General features: G+C 38.8%; 1 protein-coding gene across 5 annotated transcripts in view; it reads right to left on the reverse strand.

The window, feature by feature from the left end:
• The window catches only part of LOC121325529 (genetic suppressor element 1-like), a 253,989-nt gene that overhangs the window by 15,516 nt on the left and 211,471 nt on the right, over positions 1-27,002 (reverse strand). For 3 of the 5 annotated variants that reach the window (XM_041268138.1, XM_041268139.1, XM_041268140.1), the window contains 2 exons: positions 7,535-7,753; positions 1,125-1,324 (listed from right to left, as the gene is read on the reverse strand). In XM_041268138.1, coding sequence (XP_041124072.1) covers positions 1,125-1,324; positions 7,535-7,753 — 419 coding nt within the window. Of the gene's footprint in view, positions 1-1,124; positions 1,325-7,534; positions 7,754-9,251; positions 9,361-20,734; positions 21,134-27,002 lie in introns of those variants that run through there. The other 2 variants (XM_041268142.1, XM_041268141.1) reach the window with 2 other exon arrangements.

The following is a 27,002-nucleotide window of genomic DNA, read 5'->3' on the forward strand; positions in this document are numbered from 1 at the left end:
GTTGTGAATATTAATGCAGCACAGGACTGTCCCTTAAAACCAAAAGGGGCTGCACATTCTAGTCTGTGTTTTTATTTTAAATGTCAATCTCGATGAAATGCTCAATACTGCTGAATTTAGCAAAAGTTAAAAAAAAAAAAAAAGAAAAACGACAAATGCTTTAACTGGAAGTCTTTTTCAATATCTATAAATATCTGCTGGGTCACCAGAGCCTACATCACTGAATTTCCTGAGTAAAAGCTACATAAAAAACACAAGACTGTGCACATACCATGAACATTCAGTGCTGGATGACTGTCTCTTAACTGACAAAGCAATATTCTCCATTAGTCAAAAACTTAAATGGCCAGACTAAGCAATGCAATCACCCAGAGCCGAAAACAATCAACACAGGCCAGACAACAGGACTCTGGACTTTATAAGCGCTTTAGAAAAACTGTCTCCAGTAATTAATCAAAGGAAATCAGGGATTTTGATGGGAGCTGTAACATCTGTTGACTTTGTTTTGTTTCGCAGGCAGCCTGCTCCACCCCCCCCCCCCCCCAAATCTTCTTCTAAGAGGGAGATGGGAGATCTTTGTCCCCTCTGCAGAACTGGGCTTAATAGAGGCGGGGGCAGACGGAGGGTCATAGGTTATTGAGGAATGCAATGGGACAATGCTCAGGGAAGGGAGACAGCAACCATGACTTGGGGAGCCCCCACAAGCACACAGTCCCCGGGATCAATCTCTAAAGCACTGCTGAAACCATCCACTGCAGCTTACTCACAGTATGACTATGAAAGGGCGCACAACACCCACTTAATCTGGCTATTATCACAGAAGGGCTATATCATTTGTCAGACATTACAGGGACAACAAAGTGTTATGTTAGTGAATATTATTAACACCGACCTCTGCCTAACACTCTGCAATGAATATTAAAGCTGTATTTGTGTCTATCGGGGCTTTCTGCACTTATGTGATGCTGTCTAGTGTTAACACTGATGCCATCAACGCATCTTTCAGAAATGTCTCAACATATGTGTAAACAACATCAAGGATTAACGGTCTACAGGCAGTTTTAAAATTCTGAACCTGGTGGCTTTCTACAGCAGGGCGGCAGAACAGTAGAAGGCAATGATACCTGTCGGCCTTCGCTCCTCCAGAGGCCGTTGACGGTTTTGGTAGGTGCGATGGTGACCACGGGAGGGGTGCTTGGCACGCTGTGGCACCCCTGGGGAACGATGATGGGACCCATGGGTCCCCGCTTGGGCGTGCTGGCTGGTGAGCTGTGATTGGTGGCCGGAGACGAGACCGGGGAAGACTCACTGCTAATCGACGACCCTGGAGAAGACAAACAAAAATAGACATTTGATTTAAAATTCTGAAATAAAACGAACAAAAAAAAAAAAAAAAAAGTAAGCTTTGTTTGCGAATTGTGTGATGAGTTTCGATTCTGGTTCCAAAACTATTTAGAAAAACATGTCTGTATGTCAATGTGTGAGCAGAAGTTCTGACAATATTGTGCAATCTATGAAATTGCCCTGTATAATAAAAATAAAGTTAACAAAATAATCAATAATCTCCAATTTGCGCAGTAAGAGTTTTATTACAACAGCGAAAGCCATTATGTGCTTGTATATGAATGTTAATTGCAAATTTCACAAAGCTTACCATTAAAAAAAAATCTTTACACACATGGTATGTGCAAACAGGTCAGTGAATGTTAGGATCCCAAGCTGAAATACGACCCCATTGGCTTGGGGTTAAATTACTATTTTAGATAGCAGAAACAGTGTTGTGTTCGGCTTGAGGTTGTCTTGAGAATGATCCCCTTGAGGTGCTGAAGATTCATTTTACCCAAAGCGTTTTCATCACTTCATGTAAAAGTGAGACTGAATTAACCAGGGAAATACATATAATTAAAAAAAAAAAAATGAAAACCCTCGTTATTGCTGTAATAAATATTTTGCAGATCTTTTTTGTGAACGTGTCAATTAGTTATAAAATGTATTTTACAGAAATTAATGGTTTTAATAATCTGTTTTACTAAAAAAACATAATACTCACTGCAACCAGATCTCTGATATTTGTATCCAGTCCGTCGGTTCCAAAGCAGGAACCGGCAACCCAATTTCAAAGGAACCGGTTTGCATCAATACTGCTATCCACAGCATGGCCCAAGTAAAGAAGGTATGTTGACAACATTCCATAGCAGTATGCATTTTACGTATGTATCTACATGTTGATTATACCAGTGACTGGGGCTTAATTATTTTTGTTTTATGAATTATTTCTCTGTAATACTCGGAACTAGTGGAATTAAATGTAATTAATAACTGATGTTAAACGGCATTGTTAAATCGGCAATAATTCTTAATTATTATTTTTTATTTTCTGTGGCAAGGGGGCGATGACTAAGCTCAGCTGATCTTTAGGGGGCGTTGTTACGAAAAAGGTTGAGAAACACTGCCTTACAGTATATTAATACCAGCGTGTTGTAACAACAGGACCACTGCAATATATTCTATATCCATTGGATGATGTAGTCTGCTAATAGCTTTAATCATTTTCTGTATCTAACACCACCACCATTGTGCAGCTTACAAAAAATGGTTCCCAATAGTTACGCCATCATTACAAAATAATAAGAAAAAAAAATTAACCCCCTTTCTCTTTGCCGTAAATAGAAATTTCAGTGGCGGTTAACTTGTTTGTTTTTTTGTATTGAGAGGAGACATTAGGAAAGAAGCAGAAGGGTGATAAGATTTGAAATCTATGTAAGAGTATCTTATCAGTGCAAGGCCAACACCAATTAGCAGTGTAATCCCCTTCGAGTTAGAAAGTCATTACTCTCCCTGTGATAGCTCTCCAATCAATACTTGCTCAGGACTGGAGCAGCAATTAACAGGGCTGAAGCCTTCCTGCAGACTCTTTAACTCTCAGTGTGTGGCTCCACACATACACAGAGTGAGGGAGAGAGGATGCGATGTATGTAACTAACTCTCCTTATTCAGAGCAGTTAGTCAATGAAACCAATCTGGGTTTGAGAAAGAGCAAAAAGGACAGGAGCAGAAACACCAAGGTTCAGCAGTCAGTGCCATGGAGAAAGAGATTTCGCCCACAATACTGACTTGTCAAAGGGGAATTAGTGTGCATCTCACTTCATACAGTACAGACAAAAACCTACCGCATTCCTACATCAATGCATTAGAGCTTTGACAATATAAATAAATACATCAAATAAATATCTCGACTACCCCCTCGTACCCATCCGTAAATCAATCTAAACACTAGGTTCCATTCTTCTGCACATTTTCTGCAGGATTCCACTTTCTGCTCTTCCCATGAGAGTAAGCCCTATCACAGCATGGGGGGGGGGGGGGGGGGGGGGGGTGTTGCCCCATCCTGTCTGGGACAATGCATAGCCAGCCTCACGCTGTCAGACGAGTTCACATTGTGACCTGACCCCGCAAGGCTGGTATGTATGCCCTCCAAGTACACCCCTCCTCCCCAGGGATGGCTTTTTAATGCTTTAACTCTTTTCATGTTGCAGTGTTCCTTGAAATGCCTGTGGGTTATGCTGTTGAATATAATTATTTTTATAATAGTAGTGAACTACCATGAGGAACCACTACCACCCTACAGCATTACCATCAACAGGAGCACCAGGGATTTAGAATATTTTGGAACCGTGGTCGTGCTACTGTAGCACACTGCTAGTGATGTGGTCTGTTTACACGTACATATTGAAAATTGTTCAAATGGCATTAAGTTAGAAACTAATTCTTAAATCACGGATAGCAGAATGCATTCTCTTTCATACTGAACCCAACACCCCTCTTAGAATGCAACCTGACAATTAATTTTAAAGGCTGAGCATTTGAAATATCCCAGCAACAATGACAACTGTACTGTACACTAGGCTACTTGTTTTCAATGAATCACACGTTTTTAAACTAGGTCTGACAAAGGCAGGATAATGGTACAGTATGTGACACATTAGCTGGCTTACTCCCAACTGCATAACCAATTAACTGGATTTTTTTTTACCAATCATTGTTAACCGTTGAATAATACATACGGTATGGCAATTAATGTCTCAAGAAGTTTAAAAAAATAATTAAAAAAAAAAAAAATAATAACACATTTCCAACTTCTGTTACAATAAACAGGATTTGGTTTAACCATTTCACAATGTAAGAGTTAAACAAAGCCCAAAGCCCCAGCTGCTTTAGAGCTGTCAGACTGACATGGAGGTTTTTTTTCAGTTCTCTTATTTGGTAAATGTTTAACTCAGAGCAGTTGCAGCTCCTGTTTTCCATGATAATGCCTTTGCAAAAGGTGGAAGAGTCTCTGTACCAGTTTCCAGAAGCCTCCTGTTAGGAATGGAGTTGTGACACCACACTGAATTTTTAAAAAGTTGAGCTTTGCTGCGGTAGCCCAGGTGAGAGCCTGTTTTATGTTTTTGTTTTTTTAAATAGCTTTTTTCTTGCATCTTTGCCTTTTTTTCAGCACAGCCAACTGAGTGTTTGCTAACCAGCTCCCCCCCTCCTCCCTCCCCCTTCCACCTCATCTCCACGGCTCTAGTCTCCAGCACACATCTTCACCATTCTCCCCGGCAAGTTCATTTACAACAGTTAGTAGCAACTAAAGGCTTTGGGAATTGCCCCGGAAAGTTCTGCAATATGTCAAGCAGATTACTAAGAGCTGGACAGAGCCTGGTTTTTATAGTATCTTGCCTAGGGGTACTAGCAGATTGAAGGTTCTCTCTTTGGCTTTTTTTTTTTTTTTTATCCCTTCCCCTCCCCTTTTTCCGTTTTTAAGCTTCACTGGCAACTACTGGTGCACAATTGCACAGGCAGATGGACTCTAAATAATATGCAAGCCATCTGAATTTCAGCAAACTGGTGTCATTTTGTGATATGCAAATACTATTTAAATCTATTCACGCAGTCTGTCTCCATGAATAGGCTTCATAAGCTGCACTGTATGAAGGACAAAAAATAATAATGAGCATTGATTTCTGCATGATGTGCTTCCACAAGGTGCTAAGACATTTGCAGCCACATTTGTAGATTTGTAAATGAATTACCAATCATTATCAAAGGCCTGGAAGGGTTCTTCCTTTTAAGGAAAATCTCTCAAAATAAACATATCTTTTATGGTGACAAAACAACACATATGTCTTGCTTTAAAATTCAGTAGCATGTTATCAAACCTGCTGCAAAGAATACATTTAAAAAGAGCTGTATAGTTTTTACCAGTGCTGGGACTGTGTCAGCCTTATATTTTAAATAGTACAACCCTCTCAAATAGTCAGGTGATGCTATGTAATTACATTTAAGAAGCTAGAGTGCATCTGATCAATTCCTCACAACTTACATGATTTAAATTTAAGCCCATGGTATAGTCTAATCTTCAAAAACACCCTAAATATGACTTTCAGACCATGTAAAAACAATAAGAACACAAATTTGGTTTCTGTAGTAGATAGATGAAATTCACTTTTGAACATCTATTTTGTCTCTGAGCCACTGAATGACAACTATACAACTGACAAGCTGGCTTTCAATCATTTTGCATGGCCGTGAACTTGGCTATGTCAGACAGTCATAGTAACAGCTTCTGTGAATTTAAAACAATGTATTCAGCTCCTACCTCACAACCTTAAACAAACTTGCATACAATTGCTTGTGCACTGGAGTACATTAACTAAGTCTTTTCCCAGCCTTTGGCGTGATTTCTTTAAACACATTTCACAAAATATTAGGCAAATTCATTATTTAGCAAGCAGTGGACTGCTTGTGACGAAACAGCGAAAAAAAAGCCTAAAAGGTAGAATCAAATTTCAGTGAACCGTATCACAATGAAATGACCATGTTTTGTTTTTTTTTTTATAAAAAGAAATCTGCATATGTGGAAGTGGGTGGAGGTCTCATCTTTATTCAACGGTGCTCTGGGGGTTTAGCAAATGACATGACATTTTGATTGCATTTGTTTGAATTTAATTTTTAAAGCCGTGCCCTCCAGATACAACTGTTTTGTAAGACAAGGGGGCAGGAAAAAAGGAAATATAGAGAAAACCATCAGGAAAGAAAATTATGCAAAAGGACCACTACAGTACAAAGGAAATATTAAAATGCACAGACCAGTGCTATTGTCTGCTTACTGTACATTATAATGATACTGGATAAGATTGCTGCATCTTGGCTCACAACACTATTAACCAGATCCTCCTTCTAAGCTTCCACAGCTAAAAGCCCTCCCCTTTTAAGAGAACAGCTGTTTACATCTGCATGCAGTAACACAGAATGTCATCATATACTGTTTAAAAGCTGACTGAGTTATAACTGTGTGATGATTTATTGGATATCAAAAGGTAGTCTTATGGTATCAGCAATAAGGGTTAAACACTATTAAAATCCCCTTAATTACACCGCATTTTATTGTACCACAGTAACATGCATTTACTTGCCACCCACTGACAATGTAACAGAGAAGTGGTTTTTGTTTTTTAATAACATACTGCATGTCATACTGGCCTGGGTTTTCCACTTTTGCCCTGTTAATTTAAGTTGAATATCACAGTTTAAGGGACATGTAAAAAAATAAAAATATGAACCAGATGTGAGAAAGTGTGATTAGTGATCTATTGTCTTAGTACAACCACACCCAATTCTGCACTGAACACTGCCAAATTATTTTGTACAGCAATAAAAGCGTTACAACACAAAGTTCTGTTGCCCAATCCCAAAAGCTTCAACACAGTCCCTCTTTTGCTCAAGGACCCAAACACTGTACAGAGCAACCTGTTTGTTTGCCTGTCTGCTGGGTGAAGACTTTAGAAAGGGTGGCGCAGCGGGTTTCTGATAATCACCAACACCAGCACACTCAGCACTTTGAAATCTGCTTCCTCTGGGAGTTGGTGTGTGCTATGGTGCAAAAAGAGTGTTCTGTGGTTCCCTCCATCAAACACACTCAGTTTCAGTGTCTGGGGGCTGGCTCAGTGGGAATGCAGGTGGGTCCCTGGGACTGAACAGCTGCCAGTTTGTCTGCCTGCAAACAATGCATTTCAAAATGCCCCCAGGATATTCCAGAATGGGACGTGTCTGGAAAAGCAGGACTATTTAAGTGCATTTTTGACTCCTGCACGATATTCAAAAACATAGCATACCTTCAAAACCACTGTATCTAGTGCAAACTCTCATTTACACTTTGTGCCGTACTAATGGTCAAGCTGCATCTCAGTTTAACACTGAACATGTTTTCTTGCTATTGCTTGGTTCATTATGCCAGGCAGTTCAATTTATAAATTGAAGCCATCAGTGCAAGTACATGTTATCTCATGGTCTCACACTAAACTAGGCATAGAACTCCTCAGAGCAGTGCTGTATTTAGGGTGAGATTCAAGAACCTGCTAACTCTTCTTACCATCAAATTAGAAACTTTGAACGTGATTTAAAAAAAGTTGGCCATTTAAATTACCTGCACTGACGGCTTCAATCAGAAATATAATTTGCTTTTTATAGTTTTTTTAAACAGGCGGCTCACCTCTTGGCTCTTCGGCTTGTTTGGCGAGCTTGCGGAGCGCGGCAGCAAAGCTGGAGGAATGCGCCGACTGGACGGACAGAGTGTTGTTGGCGGCAGGGCTGCCATTGGGCACAATGGAGCCGCTGAGAGGGGACGGGGTCAGGGGGCTCACTGTGGCAGTGGTCCGAGTCGCTGTTGAGATCATTCCTAATGAAGGTGACTTTGGCTCATGGCTCATGCCTGGAAAAATGAAGAGAAAAAGAAAAGGAATGTAATAATCGTATTATTCTTTAAAGTCACAGCGTTTACATTACTAAACGTTGCTATAATTATATATATATATATATATATATATATATATATATATATATATATATATATATATATATATATATATATATATTTAGAGCCTTTGGTGGAGTCAAGGTTACACTGTTCTTTATATAGATTTTACAGATTGAAGAACTAAGTCACAAAGTTCTAAGGTCACATTATGTGTCAGTGTTGTACTGGGATTCAAACCCAAAATGTCATCCTTAGCCATTAGATCATGTAGTAGCGTTTCAATTGCACTGAAAAACACATCTCCACAAAGATGACAATTCAGCTGTCTGGTCACAGAGTGTAAGTACTTCTGATCCAAAATACTTTGATAATTGAACTGGTAATGTAAAAGTAAAACAACATTTGCCATCATGAAAACAGCACCGAAATTACTCTGTAGTCAAACTGGGCTTTCAAGAATCCAGCTTTTTACAAACCCGATGAGGTTTTGTGAACCTGAGCTTTAAATTAAAGTGTTTATCTTTGTCTTGAAGTCTTTTTAGTTCAGAAAAATGTTTTATATTCAAAATGTAAATGGAGGTTTAATATAGCATGGCTTCAAGACAAAGATAAACACTTTAATTTAAAGCTCAGGTTCACAAAACCTCATCGGGTTTGTAAAAAGCTGGATTCTGTGGAAGCACAACTGAATTACTATTGTATTCAACAAAAGATGCGATAAAGTGTTGAAGACAAGTGGTTCCCTTTGCTGTGGTTCACTGGCAGCCCCACAGTTTGACAAAGTTGAGAGTATTAATCCCCCAGACTCTTGAAAGCCCAATAATTCAAATACCGTTTTGATTTTTCAAGTTTAGTTTTCAGGCAGCCAAACGTAATTCTGTAATTCTGCTAGGCAAAATACAGTTTCCAATCAAGTATATGTTTGAATACATTCCACACTGTACTAACCTATTTTAATTGTGTTAATACAGCAACAATGTCCAATTAGTTTCATTTTTAACTAGATCACATAAGCGCAGAGAGAATGATGCACTTGTACCCTCATAAAACTACTATTTTAAAAACAGTCAGCATGGAAACATTGGTATTTTTTAATAATTATTAAACAGTATTTTATTGTATAGTTTCAGACAGAGGGACACGTTTGAATCACTGTTTAAAATGAAGGTTGTCTGCAGCAGGAAACCTATAAAAAACTTTTTTTTTCTGAATTACAGCCACACACACACACACACACACACACACACACACACACACACACACACACACACACACACACACACACACACACACACACACACACACACACACACACACACACACACACACACACACACACACACACACACACACACACACACACACACACACACACACACACACACACACACACACACACACACACACACACCGTAATCCTTTAATTAAAATGGTAAAAATCCAGACAGCTTACTGCACAGCACAGGTCTGAATCGGTCGTACATCTTCATATGTTCAGTTGAGCTGACGAGTGGAAGGAGGCCGAGGGAAACACCATTATTTATTTTATTTTTTTTCACAAAGACCGTTCGAAGCTTATCTAACAAAGCAATGAACCACACTCTCTGCCTATCTCTCTATCCATGCTCTCTCGTCTACTGAAAACAGACACATTCTCAGCTTAGCAGCTGCTGCAATGTCACATGATTACTACCCCCACACCCCTACCCAATTCCTCGGTCGCTCTTAGATAACACAGGCATGCTGCTGGGCGAGAGGGTGGCTAGCCCCATTCAGCATGCTTGGAACAGCATTGATTGGGACATTTGACCCTCAGTGTCCTTTACTGCTTGTTGTGAGGATAAGGGCAAAAAGGCACGTCAAGTTTGACATACTAACACTTCCGCAGGAGAAAGAAAGAGGGCAGTGGGTTTGTACAGTAGTTACAGTATCTGTAATTAATTGCTACCTTTTTTTGCAACCCAGGACTAGGTGAAAGGATGAGATGCCAGTGAATTAACCTCCTGCACCCTTTTGAATAATTTGCTTTAACAAGGAATTTCAACTGCCTTTTAAAAGAGTTACAATCTGCTTTAGATTTCAACGGATAGAAATGCATTAGTATTGTGGCACATATAATTAAATCTATTTTTAACCCTTTCTGTACCGCTGGAATTGTAGGCTCATTTGATTGTCAATTTTTTTGATGCTCAAACATTTCTTTGCAGTATTAAGACACTATACCCTGTGGTCTCAAAGTACAGCCCTCTTCCTTACTCAAGTAACTCAAATTGTCGGTGCTTAAATCCCCCCCCCCCCCCCCCCCCCCCCGTAAAACCCCCTCTTTCATTTTTTTTTAAAGTGAGATTAGCAATGATTTAGAGTTCTGTGGTTTAATGTAGACTGCAACCGTCTTCCCCATAAACAGCAAGTGCAGACAAACGCTTTAAAAAGCCAACTCAGCGGCATTAAATCATAGAGCACCTAAAACTTGACGCTAAAATGTGTACTTTAACAATATATTTAGAGAATGCATCTCCAGACAGTATTTCAAAAAATCTAACAAGGACTGCAGCAGAAAAAAACATTTTTATGCACCTTGCTTTAAGAAATGCTTCACCAGAATACAATATAATAGTGCTATCATCTTTATAATCAAACCTTCTGTGGCTTCGAGGAATAATGTCAACTCTTGAAAAATTATTAAAAAAAAAAAAAAAAAAAAAAAAAAATATATATATATATATATATATATATATATATATATATATATATATATATATATATATATATATATATATATATATATAAATACACACACACACACTCAGCTTGTTTAGTCTCAGAAACATGTTTATTCTCCTGAATATCAAAAGCTACTCAATGTTTTGCTTCACAGTATAGGAGTCAATGCATACACAAGTCTGCATTTTAAAGAAGTAATATGCATGTAAACCATGGGTTAACACTATAATAAACTACTCTCTAACAGGGAGGCCAAGCCCTGCATTTGTAGAGCAATAAATCTGTCAGCAAGGGCCAGGGGAACTCCCCCCTTATTACCCTGCCTTGGCCTGCATTGGAGTCAGCCAAACCAATCTGGTCTAATTATAACCCCCTCCCCCTGCTTTCTACACAGCCGTGGGCAAGGCCCTAGAAATAACTGCATGTACTGCACCGTAAATACCATCCACCTACAGTTAGTGATACTCCCTCACTAATAACTTTGGATGGGTATGCATTATTAGATGTGCCAGGGTCTCAAAAGCTTTCCGGGGACCAGTGTTAACCCGCTGCAGTGTTTTGTAAAGACGCAGCATCCCGACAGCCCTCCAACTCCATTCCCCCAGTCGTCCAGCAGGAGGCGCTGTTTAGCAGCCCACAGAGTGTATCTGTGTCCCCAGATAGTATGGTAAAAGTGCTGAAATCAGAATCCTTTTTGTTTGGGGTTCTGTCTCTGCCTTCAGGTCAGATGAGCAGATTCTCCAAGGTAGTGAAAGGTTGTTTTGGGAGTGTGCCATCCGTCTTTAGCATCAGGTAAAGCTTTTGCAGTTTTGATTACAGCTACGTACTAGTTTTCCTATACGAGCACTCACAAGTAAACAGTAAAATGATAAACGGTTAAATCTTCAAAGACGACTGTATCAATACAGCACAAGAACATCTGAACATTAGAAGCATCGGACTCGTAACAAATTAGATGCTTTAATCATTAGCTTATCATTTGTACGTTAAGATTTTAAACTACATACTTTCAACTTGATTCAGAGTTGATTTTAGTAATCTGAAATACGCTTGGCCAAGAAAACCTCTTAAGTATTTACTAATACTTACTTGAAATACTGGGCTCTAAGAAGGTGTTTCAGGCATTTTTAAGCTATGTAAACACCCTCTCTCATGGTATCCCCCGGAGTTAAAAACAACAAACTCCCCCATTAGCCAGGAAGCCAGTGGGACCAGTGAAAATAGAAGCTCAAAAAAAGCTCAAATAATATTTTGGTATAGAGTAGGCAAATATGAGTGCAATATAAATTATTTAATCTTTAACCTGGATGTGATTTGTCTATCTGCCTGTTAAAACAAGCTACTGTATGTACCATTGTTATCTATTCTCAGAAAAAAAAAAAAAAAAAAAAAAAACTGAAGATTACATCGATACACAGAGACAAGTGTTACCATCACCAAAGCAACACTGATAAATTTTTTTTTTTTGTTTGTTTTTTTAGGGCACCTGCACCTGATGAAACAGCAGGCTGAAAACTCACTGGTATCAGTTAAAGAATGAGACGTTTCACCTATTGAATGCAGACTGAAACTGTTTTTAGAAACGTGCTTCACGCTGAGTATAAAAGCTGCTGGAAGAATGATTTGTAACTTCATGGTTGCTCACAGCTTGTGCTATCTCAAACTTCAGATGCCAGTCAGGTAAAATCAATTGTAAACTGAAGAAGGTTAAAATGACTGTGGCTCTGTGGCTTGAGCTGCGTCTAAAAAAGTGGAACAAATGGAACCTGCTGCCAAGCTGATACAGGAGAACGCACAGGCTAAATTTACAGAACCCAACAGGCACCAATTAAATACATTGCAACACATGAAGTTGATTGAGGGGCAGTGTAGCTTTAACCTTAAATGAGTTCCAGTGGCCCCAGCCTAGTTCCAAAGAACCCATTTGTTGGCAGTATTTTATAGGCAAAGCGAGGATGTGCACCAGAGACTGAACTATCCCTTTTGAAAGGTGGTCCCTAGAGGGCTATCAGGTTGAGCCACGTTTTAGTGCATTTTACTATTACATATATTCAAAGTCTTATTACAGCGGAACAGCTTTTATAAAATGGAAATACTAGTTGTGAATCTATTAAAGAGGCTGTTCTAAACGCATTCTGTTTGTCAAGCGAAAAAAAAAGAGCACTTTTGCCCATAAATGCCTAACCAAGAGTAAATGTGCATGCAGTGTTTAACTTTGCGAAAGGCCGCATTCTCCCTACCTGCTGGCCACTTGAACCCCCGTGAAGTTTGCAGGCCAGCACTCTCAACCCTGACCGTGCGCTCTGGGGAGATGAAAGGCTACGCTCCCTATCACTTTACCGCTGCCCCGTCATTAAGCAGATATTTATTAGAGTCTACACTCATAGCAATTGACTGGATACTTGTCTACATTATCAGCTCATGTAAATTCATTATATTAACAACTGGGAATAAAATCCTCAGTGTGCGGGCTATGATGGATGAGCGGTCTAGAATTTATTGTATACACACTTGATTTAATTGGGGAGTGGAGGGAGGCTGGAGCAAGATTCACAGGGAACAGTGGAGCTCTAAAGGTTCATTAGGACAAGCTTGGCAGTAATTTGCAGCGGTCGTGTTAGAAATATGACCCCCCTGACACCTGTCCTTGAAATTAACCCTATGGGTTTGGGGACCATCCTACAGTTCCCTGTGCTATTAGACCAAAACAAGGCCGCTTTGGCTTCATTATATTGCTACTACAGTCCAAAGGAGAATCGATTCTGTAAATGACCTGAAATAAACATCTTCTGGGTCCTGTTTTCAAAGCAATTTCATTCGACTAAAAACGGATTCTTTGACTTTCCATGTATTGTACTGTAACTTTCAGGAGATTCAATTGTTAAAAACAGCTTTTAAAACAAAACAATAGGACTATAGTTAAAGCTGACTAGAAGTGTTTTACATTTGTAATCCCCTAAGCTACCCATCTTCTTGCTTAAAAAATGTTGGTGTTCATTTAGCACAGAACACACAGGTGCCAACAGAAGAGACTCTTCCTTGACATAAGCCATAATTTATCCCTTTTACCAACATCTTACCAACTTCCTGAATCAACCTCCAAACAAGAAAGAAACCCACCCATACAGCTTTTAATGGCTTGAATGTAATTGTAAACTCCTGCAGTTTCAAATTTCTGTGTGACAAAACAGTATTTTTTTAAACTGTGAAAAGTGATGGTTCACTCATACATGCTTCACACAGGGTGACTGATTCTGTGCAAGACATCCGGTGGAAACTTTTTTGAACAATTCAATTCACAAGCAAGCTTTTCCAGCCCAGATTAATGGTACTCTGTGTCCTGTTGGCCTCTGTGCTTCCTTATCAACTTGGTGACTGGTCTCTCCACCCCCAAGAGGGCTCAATTTCACCCCAGGGCAGGCCATGCCCTCTCACAGATGTTCCATGGAGAACACAAAAACTTTGGAGCACCCTGGTCAAGGTTGGGAGCTTTAAACAGCCACTCAGGCTTCCATCCTTCCAGGGCTGGATGAATCTGATTCTGCCGCCCACAAACCCTACACTTGCTCTGGAAGAATTATCTGCAATCCTACTTACCCTAAACTGGTCTTGTATAGCATATGAGTAAGCCTGCATCTGCACTGCTAATTAGCGAACTTATACCGACTGCTCCTACACACTTGCTAATAATAAAATCCACTACTTGTATTGACACTTGTTTGGTCTATTGATAGCCTCTGTATGGCTTATTAATATACCACAGTACTCGTAATTTGGTTATCAATCAGCCAGCTAAGCTACTTACAATACTGGTTCAGCAGGCTTTCTGAGCATGCTGTACAATGAATGAATCAATCTGATTTCTAAAGTCCATGGATAATAATATATGGGTTCCACTACAACTAATTTATGCTGCTACATTTTTATACTTTAAATTGAACATGCTAGCTTGTCAACGAACCAAGATGTACTGTATAATAGGGTGCTCGAAATAGTGTTAGTGCTTCAGATCAGTAAAATAAGACAAGGTTATGTAAAATCTAACCAATAGTGTTTTTAGTATCCCGGTTTCATTTAAAATTAAACAAGACCAGTATTATTTAGATCAAACACAATATTGTCTTGAAGGCAAGCCATGGTCCATCACAGCACACTCGCTGGCTGATTTTTTGTTTTATTGGCCTTCTTAGTATTGAGAGTTGGGTATAGGCTGACAGAGAGCTTTCCTAATGACAGTCGATTGTGTTTGAGACTGTAGACTTGGTGAGATGAGGGGGGCACGTGGCGTTCAAGGACAGACGATTACTAATCAATTGCACATCTGAACAAAACATTGCTGAGAACAAGGAGCTATGCTGCTTCGTGGAAAATTTGTGTAGTGCTGCTTTAGCTGAGGCACAGGTTTTTTCCCCTCTCTCTCCCCCCAACACCCTCCCTGCCTTCTACATTAATGGTTCAAGAGCCATTACTAATCACAGCTCTGATGCATCCTGTGGTTTCCTAATTACCAGTCCCCTTCCCCTGGCAGCCCTTCGACTCATCAGCTCCAGCCGCCTGCTCTAATTACAAGCTAGGAGTCTGGCTGATTTCTGAGAGCTTGCTCCTAGCATGGAGACGGGGGTGGGGGGTCCTACCAGATAATTACACCAGGGGTGGGCATCCCTACAAGTCACACCTCGCACCCCCTCCCAGACTCACTAACAGGTGACCATTTACACCTCTAGCCCCACTAACAACCCCTTGGTAGCCATCTGCATTATCACCAGCAGGATTATTTTACAGTTTGTTTTAACCTGACCTTATTAAAACCTTGCCGACCCACAACAAAGCCTTCTGATAGCTTTACTGTACTACTAATTATGCTGCAATTACTACTATATAGGTCGACTCAGTATTTTGATCATTGGTTTCAACTGGCTTTATATTGCATTGTTGTTTTTACTAGTACGTTCTGTATGCCAAAATGGTGGTAGGGATGCCATTATTTCTAAAGAGCAAAAGAGATCACCACTTAACTATTTTTGTGCAACTGATCCAGTCTCCCTTTAAAGGTATTCTTATGAGCTTTAACCAACCCTATAGGCCATCATTTTTAAGTATATGCAGAAAGAAAGTATATGCGAAAGACAAGATATATATATATATCATATATATATATATATATATAATATATATAAGATATATATATATATATCTTTCTCTTTATAATATAGAATTCATATAGATTCATATATATATATATATATATATATATATATATATATATATATATATATATATATATATATATATACACACACACACACACATTATATATATATATATATATATATATATATATATATATATATATATATATATATATATATATAGAGAGAGAGAGAGAGAGAGAGAGAGAGAGAGAGAGAGAGAGAGAGAGAGAGAGAGAGAGAGAGAGAGAGAGAATATTATATTTTGTGAAAGGGGTTTTCACTTGTTTTTCATTTGGCTAAAAAGGACTAACCCTCAATTAACCCACCAAAAGACAATAATGCGCACCACTCAAAAAACAAGCACATACAAAAAACTTTGTAGCACAGAAGGCTATTGCATACAAGCACATTCTGATTACTAGAGCTCAAAACAGGCATACTGTAAACAAACATACAGTATTTAGCACTACAGCATGAGGCTAATCCAATTAGCACTCAGCATATTCAACTCTACAGCCTGCTTTTGCTACAGCCAACCCCCTTGCCTGACACACACACACACTTACTTCAGCTGATCTACAGCCAAGCAGCAGCACTGCAAACCTGTTTATAATAAATTCATTGTTTTCATGTGCTGTTCAGGCTCTAAACTGGTACTCTAATTTAACCTTTCACATCCAGAGAAAGGACAATGAGAGCCAGGGAGGCTTGCTGGCAACTTGATAGACAGATCTCAGTTGTACACGGAAGTCACAGCCCTCTCAGCAGGCAAGCTCCCACTGCCCACCCCCCACTACTCCACATGCTCAGGACAGTACAAATTCTTGACCTCAGTCTGGTCAGTCCCATTCACTGGGGACCCTCTTGCCCCTGTAATAACACAGACTGTTCGGTTCTTTAAAGCAGACACTCTGGTTTTACGACACAAAGGATGACACCTCTTGGATAAAGAATCTTAAAAAAAGCCAGCTGGTAGTTAAGGACAGATCTTCCTCAAGCAAGACCTGAATCTATGATATGACCTGTTTAGCCACAGGCAAAGTCAGAAACAAACATACATACAAACACATGACATTTTCTGATTAATGACCTGCCAGTACATGTTATTTGCTCACCCTTTTTTTCTTGGTTAAGGGGTGGAGAAATAATTATTTCTGAGGCATATGTTATATTTTGCTCCCACTTTTAAAATTCTGGTATTAAATCCTATATTCATTTTACAGCTCCTCTGAATAATTTCCTTAATGTAACCTTGCCAATGTGGTATTTGGCTAGCTGAATTAGTTGACACTGTGCTGTGGCCTCTAATTTGAGTAGCAAATGAATAGGCTAATCTACACTGTTCATCTCTGTCGCAGAAGCAAGTGCTCCTAAACTCTTGCCTTTTCTACCAGAAGTGAGTTAACGACAGCCATAGAGCTCCTTAACAAACCCTACTAGCCAACATTTAGGGAATCCCCTTTCTAAGAAAAAAAAATATGTAAAAAAGATAGGATGCTATTTAAGTTCTTATCAAGTATTAGTGTTGAAATGTCAAATTTTTTCGGGGTGGGTGGGTGGGACTGACTGAGCTCCAGTATTAATATAGTCACACTGATATAGTTCAATGAAGCTACTACAGTATAGCTGTATCTAAGTACACCTGTTCAGCTATTCAGATTTCTCATTTGCTTTCATACTGTACAGAACCAAGGTCAGGGCTGATGGTCTCTTTCAAACAAAGGCTATCAGTTGTATGTGCTTCAAGCAAGCCTATAACTGTCTTTATACTGAGTGTGGTTAGCCTGTGGACTACTGTCTGAGCTTGTAGCTGCTGCTGAATTAAAACACAAGTCGAGGACCAAATACAAAAGGTTTCACAAGGATTTCAAAGTATTATTCAAGTTAGCAAGGCACAATGCTACCTATACAAGAGCAGCCAACAGTTAATGAAACTATGTAGCTATCAAACAGGCGGCCTGAACGCAAAACTGAAATATTATTTTACTTTTCTTATTTGTTTAACCCATTGACAATGTTTGGCGATTATATCATACCTTAGTTGAAAGAAAAAAGGAATAAAGCAGACCGGAAAGAAGCATCCTTTCCAGTGGAGTTTAAGCCCAATCCTTCGCTATGATCGGGAGACCATAGAATTGAGAGTCATTGACACAGTAAAAGGTCTTTATAATAGTTACGGCCTGCATGGCCTTCTGCGAGACGTACACTGTGTGTAACAGCAATAAACGTTGAATGTACTTTTGTGTAAAACAGGCCAAGCAGAATTAAGAATGAATGGACTGTTTGCCCTGGGGCTACACTCAGCCCTCCATTACGCCACTGTCATTGCTGCCTCATCTCAACCTGTTACATTAGGTTTGCCAATTCAATCACTCACTTGTGCATGTTACACAAAGCTGGTCTGGACAGTCCTAATTTATGGTGAAGGGATAACCAAAATAAATCAGCTGCAGCTACCGGTACAGGTGGGTATTCTGGTTGAAGCTGATTTAAGGTGAAAGGCTGACCAGAAATTTAAATCACACAAAGCATGCTGACAAATAAACACAGTGTCTTAGATGTTATCAATGACAGTCTGTGTGGGAAGACATTTTGTTGATTCATTATTTGTTTTTTATTGCCTGTCTAAAGACACTGTATTTATTTCCAGGTATGGTTATACTCTCAAAACTATACTTTTTCATTCTCCCAGATTTACAGTCGGGGAAAACATATCCTCCACTGCAATACTTACATCATTATTTTATAATAAACAAATAGCTTTTCTGCACTGTTCCAGCATTTATTTCCCAAAGTATGCTGCCACGAACTCCAGCTTGCTTTTTTTTTTTTTTTTTTTTTTTTTTTTTTTAATAACGCTCCTGCATAAAACATGGAGGGGATCCTGCTTATTAAATGAACAAAAAAAAATGAAAAAAAATGAAGCTACTGTATCATGAAACCCAGATGAGAATCTGCTATTTATCTGTATCTTTGCAGCAACTGCTTAATACATTTATTAGGAAGACTATGGACTGAATAAAAAAACAACAACATTAACAGTAGTTAAACAGGATTACAAATGGCAGGAACTTTTTACATTACCCTCATTATATTATGTTAAGATTAAACTCTGTGCATAAAATGCCCTTTAAACAAACAAACAACAACAAAAAAGCTACATAATGGTTGTTTGGATACTGGTAACCCTATTACCCAGCTTAATTATAGTTCCATGTAACCCAAGGGCATTCATGGACCTTGTTAATTACACATCCTGGACAATATCTGTACAGTGCTTACGTTTTAAAAGATCATGCTGTAGACTTGTTTTCTGACGGACATGTCTGTTTAAAACATGACAATGCAGAATTTAATTTTAGAATGTACTGCTTCTAGTCACAATGGTTTAATGTTTTTTTTTTTTTTTTTTTTTTTTTTATGAATAACACACAGCAAAAGGGGTCAAAAACAAAAACGAAACTTTTGATCTTTAATGTATTTTTTTAAGATACTGTAATTAGTTTTCAAAATAATCCATTGGTTTAATTGTTAACACCCCCCCCCCCCCCGTTTATGCAGTTTGGATATGAAACCCTTCTCTCAATTTTAAATTAATCTGATAACACTATGAACAACAAACACCCCGAACGACTACCTTCGTATTGACTTATATTGCCTTTCCCGTTTAGTCTGTTTGGAAGAGGCAGCAGTTAAAAGTGTAGACTACTTTGTAACCCTGACACAAGCAGCAGCTGTTGCTTCTTTTTACAAGGGAAGTACTTGTAACAAGGGCAGCGGTGGTTACGTTGATAAACACATGTGAAACGATCTAAAACTACACCTGCCGTCTGTGTGTACATAAGTGCCGTGGCCTGCTATGAAAGTAAACTTCAACAGAAGCCCGCTGCTGGCTGAACAATGTCATCGAATCACTAGACTCAGTGACGACACCAACAAAGCTAATCGGGCAAACTGTTGCACCCGACGTAAACCTAGTCATAAAACAACCGAGGCAATATCCTAAAATACAGCCAACAGAGTGGAAATATCTCTTCAAGTGCAAACTCTAGACGTACATCCAAATTAGTCATTTTACATATTTGCGGTTATAATAAAACCCAGTCACTTCCAGCCAGCAACTGGAAATGCCAAATCTCACTCGAGTGAAAGAAACACACACACACACAAAAAAAAAAAAAAAAAAAAAAAAAAAAAACCGGACATAGTGCAGTCCTGCAGTCTCTCGAGCAATTATGCATTTCAGGACAAACTCGTTTACTCGAGCACTTAGCATGGAGTAACACAATTACTAGGTTAAACGTGTCGATGGGTCACTGACGTGCCATTGAAATAGTTGTTTTTGCAGTTGGGATTCAATTGACATGGCATAAATTACCTTGTATAAACTCCAGGGATGTTTTTAATATCGGGGGCAGTTTTACTACTGAACTGGCCTTAGTGACCGCTGCCAATAGAATTAAAAAAAAAAAAAAAAAAAAAAGTGCTTCACTTAAGTGAATAGCCTTTTGTTGCCTAATCATTTTACAAATACAATGCCAAATTATTCAAAATAAACTACTACCACGTTTGACTATCAATCAATTAACTAATTAGACTTTACAAATATAAAACAGACACAATGGCAATCTGTATACATTAAGCAAACGCAGCTGCGGCATCAGGACACACACACACACACACACACACACACACACACACACACACACACACACACACACACACACACACACACACACACACACACACACACACACACACACACACACACACACACACACACACACACACACACACACACACACACACACACACACACACACACACACACACACACACACACACACACACACACACACACAGAGAGAGAGAAACAAAAACACAGCCGAAGAGTTTGACATTACTTTTGCTGTGTGTATCATTCGTTAAGTTGGCTCCTTACTTGCCGTAATTAGGCTACGTTTCTTTAGTTAAAAATAACATATACAAGGGCTGAATACAATAAATAAATAATACTCACCTCAGATTATTATGGAATCCTACTTTTTAGCTCGACAGAGACTAACAGCCATCGTCTCCCTGTAAACGCGGTAGTGCACACTTTGTTGTTACTAGACGCTGCGGGGCCAGGCCACACTAGTGCTGGATGCCCCTGCTGGGAGGTGGGGCTTCCTGCCTTAGGGGAAGGGAAAACTAGCACCTGCTCCGCTTGACACGCCCCCCACTAAGGCCGACAACCCCACATTGTTACTGTGTCATGAATAAGAATTACGGGCATGACTCCATGTACTGTACTGGGGCTGTCGTCACTCAATACAATGTTTAAAGAAAGGGCTCGCGTTCCACTCTTTTGTGGAAACAGTTAGACACGTGCATTTTTTTATTTAGATTTCTTGTTTTAGCCAAGTGAATCGATTACCACACTTCGCGAGTACAGAACATGTCCTAGAGCTGTAAACACATTACGTGTTTGTTTTTTTTCTGCTGTAGTTTTTAGGATGCACGCCGAGCTTTTCTTTCTTCTTTTTTCTTTCTTCATATGCTTCTACAGTGTCAGATTACATTTCAGACCACTTCAGGCTATACCTTGTATCTGACAAGTCAGATAGGTGCCCATGCAAATAATGCCATTGTGCCTGTCGGAAAGGAATCGCAGAGTAACAGAAACCGCAATAATTAACTATTTAACTCGTGTCTTACACGCGTTTGTGCATTCTTACGGCATTTTTGAGACTAAAATAAAATACAGTATTTACATATGACCTGGTTCGCAGCGCGGTCTATTTTTCTTTGTGATCTGTAATCTTAAACAAAAGCCTATATACGTTCTTAATGTACGCTACTTTATTAGCCAAATGGTTTACGTAATGGTCGAGTTTCGCTTTGCATAAAGGCAAATTCTCAAACATAGAAAGGATGCTACACTTTCAAGGTTTAATTGCAAAGCCATGCATTTTGAACCTGAGTAACTCCAGTAAGACGATACGGTATAGTGTGTTTTTAGTTCTAGCCCTAATAAGATATGCCATGCGTAATTGCTACTTCTTTACAGTGCGACTTCAGAGTTGCCAGGGCAGCCGTGGAAGCTTGTTTCCTAAGACTGGAGGAAGTACACTGGTATTGAATTTCATTTAAATAACAGAGCGACACTGGGGTGAAAAAAATTTACTCTGAAATGTACTTAAGAGACCACTAGAGGCCAGCCACCAACCTAGCTTCTTGCTTAAAGGAGACTCTCCCAGCGAAGCAAGATTGATGACAGGCTCAATCGCTGCTTTGTAGGCTACAAGTAAATTAGCCTCTTTTTGATATTCATCAGTACAGATTGTGATACCGTCCGCGGCATTCACTATACAGAGATATGTGCATGTTCCTCAAAGTCTAAAATTGTTGTAGAAGACTTTTTTTTTTTTTTTTTTTTTTTTTCGAATCACCGGTCTTTTAAACGGTTTATGTTAATTCGTTTTTTTTTTGTTTTTACAAATTATTTTCCCAATCAGTTTGACACTGTAGTGCATTCAAAGCAAAGCTTAGGCAAAGCTTTTACTGAAATACCATGAAATCTGACCTGTCTCATTTGAAAGATGGCAACCGCACAATATTCTAGATATGTTCCAATAAATCAGTTAAAGATGGTACAAAGAATGTACCTTCCCTCAATATGAAACCTTGCTCTCAATACTAGATAATAGTCTAATAACTATAGGGTATGGGTGTGCATTACATTGAGTGGGTGAAATCCTCACACATCAGACTTGTAGCCATTTATTTGTAAAAGAACCATTCTCTGATATAACATCCTAATTCTAATCCTCATAATTAGCAATCTCTGCTACACCATCAAATAATGACATCAGTTTCAAAATAGTCTCACTTCCAATTAATAGTTTTTTCATATTAATAACTACTGAATTATAAATTGCTCTCCTGGCAAATACATTCAAGCTTCCTGATCAATTCTGCATATACTTTGTGCAAAATGTATTAAATAACCCCATACAACTCCCAAGTAATGTCTAATGCAAGATATACAAACACTAGCTGTCACCTCCCCAGATAAAAAGCCATTAACCACAATGTACATTCCTTTTACTGGTTAGTGAAGTATCCTAATTGTTGTTATTGCAATTAATAATGAAAAGTATAAGAAAAAACAATACCAATACAAATGTACAATACGAAAACAAAAAATACATACAAAACCAATTGCAAGCACACTGTATATAAAACCTCTTAATGACAGCCTTTGTTTGTGGAAATATGGCATTTCTTATGTATAAGTAAGCTTGCTGAAGTGGGCTCTGCAATTACCAGGAGACCAGACTTTAGATGCATGTGTGCTGAAAAGATTTATTGTTGCTTTCAAGTAAATACAAGGTAAGACTTGTAATGGGGAGCTATCATAAATCAATTAGGGTCGCAATGTGCAAGGGTGGTCTTGAACATTGATTATGTCTAAAACCTTCACAAGGATGACAGTGTAGGCTTTCTGTTGCTTAAAATATATTATCTAAACTTTGAACACACTCCTTGAACTTTGTAATACAATCTCTCTGTATGATATTATGCCTCGCAGCAAGGCCTTTGGTGAGGGGCTTCATCCCCTATAGATCGCTATACAAGTGGGGCACCAGGGATTTCACTGCTCAGTCATTTGCATGTGAATAGAATCTGCGGGATATTGTCTCATAATCCGACCAGCTAAATCCATTGATCTGAATGTGCTCAGTTTCAGGCATTCAAGTTATTTTCTCAGGCCTTTTAATGTGTAAATTGTGAAAATAAACATTTGCAAATCAAAAGCAAGGTTATTTTAAGTGTCTTATAACTTTACCTGAGAATATACGATTGAAGTTAATGAGGAATTATTTGATTATGTATAATTGGATTGTAAATGGGCACAGGACTGGTTTATTAATTTGGTAAGCGTTTTCTTCTTTTTTTTATTTAATAAGCATTTTGGTTTCTGGTAACCTATAAGTTCAAATAGCTACCCCACCATTTTAAAATGAACCCAAGTTCCTTGTTTTCAATGGAATTCCACAAAACAACAAGGCTGCTTTCAAACTTTGAAACTAATAGCCATCTCCACTTCCGGATGTCTGTGATTGTGCATTCTTGACATTGATATGCTATGCATCTGAAGATAATCTCTTAACCCTTACTGACCCACTGCGAATAGGAAAAAGTATCCCCTGCTACTGCAGCCAAAAGGAACTAGCTGGGAGTCCATCTGCTGCATCATTTGGCACCTTGACATAGCCTAGACAGTGATATTTTTAAGCCCTTTCTAGTGGAGGGTATCTATTTCAGTAAAACCGTTTATTGATATAAGCAATATTTCAATTGTACTGACTGGTCATAGCATAAATAAATAAGTACACCTTCCTTGCTGTGATCCACTTGAGTTCATAACAGCACTTTTGTTTCTTATCCTGTGCCGCCCATCCTCACCCTGTGTCTTTCTCTAGGGATTCTTGTCAGACGTTCCATAGCTCTTGTACAGCTGCACCCCTTTACAATCAGTTACCAGCTGTTTTGCATACATTTTGAATTCTAATTGCCTTTTTTCCCCCCTGCTTTTCTGTGCAGCCAGTGCTCTGTTGAATAGGAATACAAAAAAAAAAAAAAAACAGAAGCCGCACTCCATAAAAGCATGTGCGTTTTTTTGTATAAAAAGAATGCCTCCTTCACCTTCTTTTTGAAATCCCTTCAACACTGAGAGCATTGAGTTCAGGGCCTCCCTTTTATTTTAGAAGAAATGAGTATCAAATCTTTAAGCTCCTCTGGAGAGAAGACATGACAAAAAATAAAGAGAGCTTAATCCTCCTCTCCCTTCCCACCTCCCCATGACCCCCCATACCTATCATGAAGCAGCTAGGCAGTTTTTCAATGCCACTCTTGACAGAAACCGGCTTTCAATTGGAAAGATGTATAGAAAGCTGACAATAGAGGGCTTCAGTACATGGAGCACCAGAGGCTTGGTTGTCTTGCCTTGGGGAATGTTATTAAATTATAGCTGTGTAAAGAATGGCAATTAGAATTCAAAATGTATGCAAAAAAGGCTGTTAATTGATTGAAAAAGGGCTGCAGCTGCAAAGACTGAAGAAGTGAGACACAAGATGCCTTTAAGATGTTGCGGTGCAGAGAGAGAGGGAGGTCAAGACTTCATGTGCTATTAGTAGGCTAAGTCACTAGAAGTGTTTAAATGGCTTTTAAAAATGCATTAGTGCAATTAGCATAGAAGCCAAGTGTAGCAGTGGTTAGCAGATTCCAAATGGGGGAGGTCCTTGGTTTAGCATGGCAGCACAGGCTGTTTGGCTACCTTTCTAGCTACACCTGCCACCTGTATGCAAATTGGAAACAGGCACTTTTAAAGTGATGGAGTGGAAGGGTACACCTGAACGATTTCATCATACATTTTCAGTATAGCTGCTACACACCTTTGTCAGATTGTTCAACCTTTTTATGTATGCAATGCAAATGATTTCGACTGACTGCATTGAGAGTGCTTTAAGTGTGAACTGTCATATTGCTGGAATGCACCAGGGCTTTGGGGAGAGTATCTCTGATCTTCCGCAGTGACACAGTTATAAATTGTGACCAGCTGTCTCATTGCTACTATTTATATTCCGGGGATAATTGCTTCGTTAGGAGAGGGCATTTTCTGGACTAGTTAGTGATATTTTGACCTTCCCTTTCATTTCCTGTCAAATTCCAAGAATAGAAGATTGGAAAGGTGGCGCTAGTATTTCAGCTTAAAGAGGGTCATACATAAAATAATTTGATATTGGCACTATAATGAGGTGATTTGGTCTCCACTGCAATTACCAGTTATTTCTTCATTTTAGCCTGGTTATATCAATGTTCTGCAGCTACTGGCTACAAAATGCAAAATATTCCATGTAGAATGGTCTGTTTCCAGCAATGCATTTTGGTATTGATCCCTTTTAAAAACACTAATTAATGCAGTCTTTTACAAGTTAATATAAAACTGGTTATCTGAAAGCTCACTACATCACGGTTGGAGGTTTCATTAAACCTGTATCATGCACAGAACTATCCTTTTGACCGAACATGAGCCATTTTATCTCAAGGTTTGCCAACAACTATGAGCGTGCCCCTGCTTTCACTGTAAAGCATATCAAAGCTTCATAGTCAATATTTATTAAACAAGCCCACATTCTAAAGGCTGTTCATCCTGAGGCTTTTGTTACCTTTAATTGCTTATTACAATGAAGGTTTTTGTTTCTTCCTTTATTGGTGTATACCAAAAGACATTTAACTGTAACATGCTACATTTATTAAATCGAAGCCTTTCATGCTTGCCGTGAATGTGTTTAAAATTATTACATAGCGCTCACCTTCTAATGAGACAAAACAAAAGCGGCATAGCATGCGGGCAGTATACTGAAGAGACTTTTTACAGTTCTTCCAAGAGAAGGGGCAAAGCAGCTTGGAGCCATAGTGATTTATTGTACATGCGCACACACTTTAGGTGACCTTTTATCTATCGTAACCCTGAGTGAGGTCAGTTCAGTGCACCAGACTGTGTCCATAGAGACGCCAGGTGTATTCTTTAGCTTTTGCAGGATAAAAAAAAAAAGAATCTAGTAATGCTATAACACACACCCCAGCCTCTTCAGGAGAACAGATCAGCAGGTTTCTGCAAACACTGCACCAGAAGTTAAAATACTGCATGTCGGGCATTTTGAAATTCAAGGAACCAGACAAATCCATATCACAGAGGTTAGTTAGAGGTAGGGATGTGTTTGCATTAGGGATTTGCAAATATTTTGAGTAGCTCTGAATTTGTTTTTGATGTATTATTGAATTAAGATTACGATGAGGCCATTATCTTACATGATTGTCTACTTGGCTTAAGGATCTGTAACGGGATAAGTTAAAACTTGTTTTTTTAGAGCCTTTTACAGCACTGGGGAATCATTTTGGATTTCTTCACCCATATATGTGTGTTTATCCTGGAATTACCCTTAAAAATAGGTGGTTTATGCAATCAAAACAAGATTAGATTGGAAATGTCAAGGAAAAGATTTGCCTAGATTTTATTTTGAAACTCTGAAACAGTGAGGTAATTGTTGTTTGTCAAGTAAGAGACTTTCATATCATTGTAAAACATTGGAACAACAGTTATAAGCAGGCATGTGGGTGCAAAACAGTTTAATTACAAAGAGGTGCTCATTCCAAATACCAGCTGAATATCAAATGAAAGTTCAGCAGACAACTGGGAGACAAAAACATTCAAACTTGAATATAGATTTCCTGGC

This window comes from Polyodon spathula, chromosome 13 (assembly GCF_017654505.1).
Source record: "Polyodon spathula isolate WHYD16114869_AA chromosome 13, ASM1765450v1, whole genome shotgun sequence".
Classification (NCBI taxonomy): domain Eukaryota; kingdom Metazoa; phylum Chordata; class Actinopteri; order Acipenseriformes; family Polyodontidae; genus Polyodon; species Polyodon spathula.